General features: G+C 36.4%; 1 protein-coding gene across 1 annotated transcript; it reads right to left on the bottom strand.

Moving 5' to 3' along the window:
* Positions 1-200: 200 nt before the first annotated feature.
* On the bottom strand, positions 201-491 carry LOTGIDRAFT_129947 (hypothetical protein; the record flags this gene model as incomplete). Its single annotated transcript, XM_009065040.1, has 1 exon — positions 201-491. The coding sequence occupies one exon, from the start codon at positions 489-491 to the stop codon at positions 201-203; it is 291 nt and encodes a 96-aa protein (XP_009063288.1).
* Between the last annotated feature and the right edge of the window lie 7614 nt (positions 492-8105).

Here is an 8105-nt window from a genome sequence, read left to right as displayed (position 1 = left end):
AACAGTAGCAATAACGGACCAAATGGCGTTTTACGACTTCTTGTTGAAGAGTTCTCTTGCTGTAGTACAGAACTTCCGGTTAACAGTCCCAAACTCCCGGTTGACAGTTACAAATCGTCCGTTTGATGGTACCAAATTTCCGGTTTACAGTCAATAGCTTCCGGTTGATGGTACCAAACTTCCTGTTGACAGTCATAAACTTACAGTTGACAGTCACTAGCTTTGAGTTGACAGTCACTAGTTTCGAGTTGATAGTCACTAGCTTTGAGTTGACAGTCACTAGCTTCGAGTTGACAGTCACTAGGTTTGAGTTGACAGTCACTAGCTTCGAGTTGACAGTCACTAGGTTTGAGTTGACAGTCACTAGCTTCGGGTTGACAGTCACTAGGTTTGAGTTGACAGTCACTAGGTTTGAGTTGACAGTCACTAGCTTCGAGTTGACAGTCACTAGGTTTGAGTTGACAGTCATTAGCTTCGAGTTGTAGATGCATTGCTAATAGTTGTGTAATAAATGCCGTTTCAACAACCAATGACATATCCTTTTTAGCAATAATAGGAATGTTCTACCAAGTCTTTTCTGGGTACAAAAACAACGTCACATGATATAATATTCATACAAAAACGTGGAGCAATGGCCGGGAATTCTTCCTCTTCCTGTTAGCTTATTAAAAACCAGCCAACCTGAATATCTGACAGAGGATGGAGAATATATTCTGAAATGCTAATAAAAACATCACGTACCATGCTTTTTTTCTGGCATTTTTATCGATAACCTGTCATTTTCCCATCGAAATAATTCTTATAATAATCATGGTCTTGATTGAATTATTAACTCGAGTAGAGAGCAATAATCAAACAACCGAACCTTACGTAGAGTTTTAAAATCATAAGCAATTTGTTGCAATTGAACTTTTTATTTCTGCACAACCTAAATTTTAACAAGCAACCATCAGTTACTTTCAGAGTCGTCCAGAACCGAGTTAACTGAGTCAGATACTCTTCGCTGTTGTCCATATGAACATGTCAATAACGTAACCAACCACCACCTTGCTGCATATGCTTTATCAGAATATATGTAACGCAACGCATATCTTTGCTGCGTCGGGTCGGCCACGTATTTGCTTGTGACGATTTGAATATGTTAATGATACAACGCATTTAAAGCTTACTGCGTCAGTGATTTCGCAGGTGTCGATAAGAACAGGCCAGTAAGAGCTTATCATATCAGCTACATCGTGAACAAACGAGTAAAGCAACCAACCACCTTGCTATATCTTATATCATCTCTCCCCGTGTCGACTTCATTACTTTAGAAATTCAGACAATGTAATCCACGCACATTAAACAATGTAATTTCTCATTTTCCTCATAACTCTGGCAATAACTCGATGATATTTTTCTAAATTGTATATGTCGATCAGTTTCACCAGTGTATATCTAAGAAAATTGCCAATTAACAATGGCCCGATATTGTATATCATTACGTTGAGAGCTATTTGTTTTTGGAACAAGTTTTTGTAAACATATTACGTCTGTAAATGATACAGATTTATAATTACTGTAAACCAGGGAACAAGAATTTTACATTAAACTTGTTGTAAAGAATTTTTTTTGCTTCACTTCACGTTTTTTATCTGTCCTTCAAATAGGTTAATGTCTTGTAAAAGTCATTTCCAGATCTTCTTTTAGGAATCAGTCAGTGCACTATAACTTTAACAAGTTTGAATGACTAAATGAGATCAATGGCGATATAAGGCAGGTCATTTCTTTAGACCAACGGTTGGCTTGTTTGCCGAACATATAATATAAGTAAGGATGCCCAAAAGAGTTTGTGGGCCGAACAAATTTCATTACAATTGAAGAAGAGCCCTCCAGCATCTTGCCAAATTCTTCCTGCGTTCGTTGGTGTTTGATCTACAGTTCACGTTTTGGAAATTGAAAAAAGCCACAATAAAAATATCTTAGAAATCAGCCAATGAGTTTGATGAAGACTGGAGATAAGGTGATTGTTCTTTCTTCATGGCTTAACGCATGTAGCATTCAACTTATCTCAAATAGAGATCTTCTTAATGAGATTTTCAAACCATAGTTTTACATTTTTTTTTACTTCAATCTAACTTCAGTCTAAAAGCTCATCAGTTTCAAGTAGTCTTAGTATAAATTGCCATTAACCCAAAAACTAAAATTCCGATGAAAACATGCATCGACAGGAGTACACAACTAACATACTTAAAAAAAATAGGGCAGAAGACTATGAGCACTAAAGCTAAGATATACTGGTAGATATCATCATTAGTTTGTAATAGTACCTTCACTTCGATGATTTCTTTTACTAGTAAGTGCTATCCTAGCGAAACAGAGCATGCTCTAACAAACATCCGGAGCTTATGATGTAACATTGTGAATGGTTTTGAAGACTCCACATCTCTCGTAGAGAGTCCACAGAGCTATGAATGGTATAGTGGTAAAGTGATATACGTATATCTTAATGATCCTTCGCGGTGATATACTCCTGTTCTTGTTATCAACTTTATTAACTTTGTCAGTGGCTCTGGATTTTGGTTTTAGATCAGTGGCTAGGACTGAGATATCAGTTCATTGTTTGTATTCAGGACCAGAGAACCCCACTTAACATCGCCTGGTAAACAATACACTCGAAGATACAAATACTTGCCAACAGCTGTTGAGGCTACCCACAATTTATGTGCTCATATTTCGTTTTTCTGTTTATTTATAATGAAAGCCAACATGCCAGAGATTTCAACAATTATTGGCTTTCTGGTTAGCTATGGCCAGTCTGTAATTTGTAAAGAGCCAATGTAATGACGCAAATGCCTACAATATGTGACTTATGTATCAACAGTCAAGTGTCTGTCTGAATTAATGATTGTAAACATACCAGGTTATATCTGCTACACGATCAACACTGATAGCATGGACTTGACGTTTAAAGACCACTGAGGTACTTTTGTTCTCAGGGTATGCTCTATACTTAGATTTTTCAGGGTCATTGTTGTTTAAGTTATAATGAACCGATCTGATAGTCCACAAGACTTTTGGTTGTGACCTTGTGAAGCTTCTAAATTAAAACAAGCTTTTGCTGAGACAGAACTAAGGCTGGATCGCGTTTCTTTGTGTCGATCTTGCAGGACCTCAAAATGATTCCAGTCCTTTGTTAGGTTTTTCCCGGTAAGGCACCTCATTGTTTCTCTGTGATGGCAAGTTTTTTTGCGGAGCTAATGAACCAAGGGTTTTACTCTACAGTTCTCAAGCACTATTAATTGTTAACTAGTTAAAGATAGTCATGCTGGATGTGTTCCAGAAGTCAAGTGTTAGATGCCAATGTTCTCACGCTGTAACTTAAGAACATAAAACACGGTAAGGAAGATCAGGTAGGAAATTATTACCAGATTATAATTATTTCAATATGTCGACCACCCGAATGAGATCGTCTCAGTGGATTTACTGTGCTGAATATGGACGGAAAAGTTGACCAATTTGAGCATGAGTTAAAGTATTAGCAACCTTTTGCAAAATATGATTTTTAACTTACCCAAAAGAAGTCAAGAGAGTGCAATCCAAAGATGATCCAACCAGAAAAATAAACGAAAGTCTCTCAATTAAAACATTTTGTTCCCAAATTCATACATCAGCTTTAACAATTAAATCGATCACTACAACTTCTTAGAGAAAATCCAAAAACTCTACGTCAGTTCTTGAAATTACTCTTAAAATCAGAATCGAATGACACTAACAATTCTATGATATCTATGATCTAACGTTACAGTTCATTTAGTCAATCAATTCAACTAAAGTTTCTTTCAACAACCACTGTAGATCAACTGAACGATCCAATCTGTCCTCGCTATTATTAATCACAGAATATTTACCATATGCCCTCCAAATATCATCCTCTAATCATATTTAACAAAACAACAGATATCAAATCCGACCACATTTCCGAAAATGATTGCCAAAGATTACAAAACAATAGTATCGTCTCTTGATTAGAAGACGAATTATGTGTACGCAGCCTGCTAAAGTAATCAAATCGTACAAATTTAGCACGCTATCAAAACATGTTTTTATCCTACTACAAAACGAGTGATGTAATCGTTCTGGTGGCAGATTGTTTCCAGAATCGTTAAAACTCATTGTTAAAATTTTAAGACAGGGAACAAGGTGTGTGGAACTCGACTAATCGGGAGAGCCGAGGAGTGTTTAGTTAGTTATTTGTACGTATCCGTAATTGAAATTCCTAGGCAGTTACAAAATATGATTTAACTCTTCATTTTTTGTATCAATAACTAATTTTCATTTAAAAACCACCGAGCTTGATAAATATCTTGATAAAGATCTATAGCAACAGATAAATAATCCTTTGTTCAAATTATTATCTCGTTCTGCATTATCAAAGCCAACTTTTTAAATAGTAGAATTATGCATTGAAAGCTGAACCAAATAATATTTGCTAAACAATTTGATTTAGATTTAATTCACGGCCAGGTCCACTCGTCATTTATTACAAAAACAAACAAAACATATTTACTTAATACATATTTGTTTATTTGGCGGCCATCTTTGTTGATTTGGCAGCCATGTTGTTTTTCTGGCAGCCATGTTGTTTATATATGTATAAGTATAATAATTGGATCTGATAAGGGAAGAGCACTGATAATAAAATCATGTTTTATGTTTTGATACATTCCACTGTGTATAATAGGATACCATGGGTTCATCCACATAAAGATGGTTTATCGAATTCTGAGCCAAACCGAAACGAAATATTTTACAATGTTTATGTGTCTCATAACATGTTTTGACAAAACCATCAGCAACGGAGACAAACATATACACGTAAACCACTTACTAAAACCAGAAGTTGGTACGATAGACCAATTTTACAACTAAATGAATAACGTTTTACTTAATTTACAAATAATATCAAGTCAAATATGGATATAGAACGGAATGGAAATGAGTCTATCTCGTGTCTGACGACTATCTCTCGAGACTTTAGCGTGAACACGCAAAAGCTGCCTTCAGCCATATTTAAATATAAATCGACAATTACATCGTTTATTTCCTTGTATTGGATAACTTTCTATGGCTGGTTCGTGTAACGTGTACATATGATAGGCAGTTCCTACCCTTACAACTGTCACTCAATTGCTACTAGCGAGATAACTTGGATGCATTCTTTACCCACCAAACACCCACCATCCCGTTACTGACCAGTAATAGTACCTGTACCTACTATTCAGGGCACGCACAGAATGTCAGGGCAATCCGTTGGTCAGATGAGCCGAGGAGGAAAAGGTACCCCCACTTATCAAGACAGTCGTGATGCTGGTGGACGAATGGTAGGATTGGTAGGACTGCTGGTTGTACCGTCTGAACCACCCACTGTCAATCCACACGACTGGGCCCAAACTCTGCGAAGAGTTTCCAATGATGGTAGAGTAACGTTACCGTTCTTAAGGTAACAAGAAAGGGGCAACAATAAAAAAACACTAAATGAGTCACCAAAGCCAAAAAGAGCTCAGGTTGTGCCAGATACGGAACAGAAGACTACCGCATCATAACCTTTCAGAGAGTTTTATCAGTTAATCAAGGATAGAAGAAAAACAAACACGATCGTTATTCCCAATTACCAGCATTCGGCCTTAACTACATTTATTATTGATGAGACCAGTATAACCGAGACACAAATAGCCTGGAGGTGCGATTTATCCAGACGCTTATTGTGGATTAATGACATTTCAGACGAAAGACATCTGAAGTTATAACGAATTGCTTCTACATCATCAGAGCTTTGGAGATCAATTTGCCTTCGAGGCCACCTTACTTAGCGAGGATCGATCATGATATTAAGGTATCCTAGCGTAAGGTATCTATACTAATGGTTTTGTTTGAACTGTAAGATATTACTATTCGATCCACTCGTCAAGTATATGACAGCCTGATACACCCACACCTAATAACACTTTCAGATATGGATTGCTGACTTGGACACTCAAGTCGTCTCACATCTTTACTTAGGTCAAAAGCACATGCGAATCTTCTTTGCAAGTCGGCCATATTTTGTCTTTGCTAGTCTTACATGTAGCTTACCAGCTTGTATACCGTAAATGAGGTGCAGCTCCCGAGCCAATCACTATGAGACCCATAGAAATATCTTCGGAGATGCTGCGCTCGAAATTTCGAGTCGTTCCCTACCTTCATTACCCAACATAGAAGATCACTATGAAGTAAGACTCAAGAGCATTTCTCTGATCAAGTTTTAGGAACATCTTTAGTGATGCCCCATTGATTCAGTGCTCGCCTTCATTTGAAATTAGCCTAACACTGAAGATTAATATGATGTAAAAAGCCAATGCCCTGTACAACTCATAAAAATATCTTCGGTGATGCTACCCTTTAAATTACGAGTTGCTTGCTTGCCTTCATTAGCCTAGCAATGATCAATATAATGTTAATATCCAGAGTTGCTTGTGAAATACAATGTATGTCAATATCTTGTACAAGTGATAGAAATATATATAATATCAGATACTAAAACTGTTACATTCATTAAACCTCTTCTGGTTCTAATAAATTCTATTTATAGTATCATTAACAGCTGTTTGTTACATTGGAAACAATTACTGTGTCTAAAAATAGCCATGTTTGAAAGCACAGATCTAAACACACTAACCTTATCGTCGTTTCTTTAATGTATTCTCATAGAAAATAATCTTATGTCTAAACATGCACTTTTCAGCACAATTTCGTTCATTGTACACCCTAGGATGTTGCCTGTCTATTAGAACGATTAGATATGGGCCTATTCATCTGTTGGGAGTCAAACTCTATTTCATTGCAATTCAAAATGTATTTAGAATATCTCAAAGATCAAATCATCCTTCCCTCAAGAATGGAAATTTTTACTTTTTTTACTCGTCTGGGAGTTGAAATTTTACGTCCTACTGTTCCATATTTTACTGTTCCACGTTAACTAGACTAAACGTTGGAGTTTTACGACCAACTCTCCTCAATCTTACTGGTCAAAATGTTAGAGATTACAAATAGATTGAGTTTTATGTCCAACTGTAAAACTGTAGCACCAAAAATGCGCCAATCTCTCACCAAAGTTTAAATGATGAACTCTCAACACATCATCTTGACTCTTTCAATAATATTTCAACTTCTCGTATCAGATACATTGGCCTATCAAGTTTTATGGAATTCAAAAATTATTTAAGAAACGATAAGAAAATGTTAAAAGGCTAAAAATAGATAATTGAATTCTAAAGATAGGAAAATTAGAAAAATATAAGCTAAATTTGAAACGGGAAGAGTATACAACAATTACTCTATTTGTAGTATCGAATTTTCTTAACCGCAATTGTGGTATCGTATCACATGAACTCAGATGTTGATCTACATCAATAACATTGCTATTAATTGCAGCGTAAACTAGAAGCACACATAGGAACCCAATTGCTGTTCCTTTAGGGAATCAAGTACCTGATAAGCTAGCTATATGCTCACCACCCGAAAGGGATGAATTGAAATATCAAGATGAAGACCAGGATCAAAGATTTTGAAAACATTTCTTGATGCTCATTGGACGACCAAGAGAGAAAAACACAGAATAGACCAATCAAAGATGGTATGCCAGGTGCTTCTTCAAAGACAAGTATCAGACCTAGTATCTCGGATACCCAAAGGGTTCTTGTGGAAGCTTCACCAAAAGTTCTATTGATAAATCGCAAGGAAAAAAAAAACAAGAATCGCACCAAAGCGACAGGTGTACCTAGTGGTAGCTCCGCCAACATTCCATTACAAATTACATCACCACAAGGGCGGTAATAGAAAGAAAGCACGTGGAGAAAGTATCAGACGTGATGGAAATGTAGTACTTTGACAGATGTAATGGATGTTACTATGAATAGAATGACAATTAACTAAAATAACATTTGTTAGCAAGCCAAGCTGCACTGGGGTTAACATTATGACTTACTTATTTTGACACATTTAGAATAGTCGAGTTCTGCATTTAGAACAACCTTCTGTTAGACCAGGAACATCAGTCCGACCACAGAAAGAGCCCAGTTTACTAG

This window comes from Lottia gigantea (genome assembly GCF_000327385.1).
Source record: "Lottia gigantea unplaced genomic scaffold LOTGIsca_67, whole genome shotgun sequence".
Lineage (NCBI taxonomy): Eukaryota > Metazoa > Mollusca > Gastropoda > Lottiidae > Lottia > Lottia gigantea.
The sequence above is the reverse complement of the archived record's forward strand: the minus strand, read 5'-3'. Positions and strand labels throughout refer to the sequence as shown.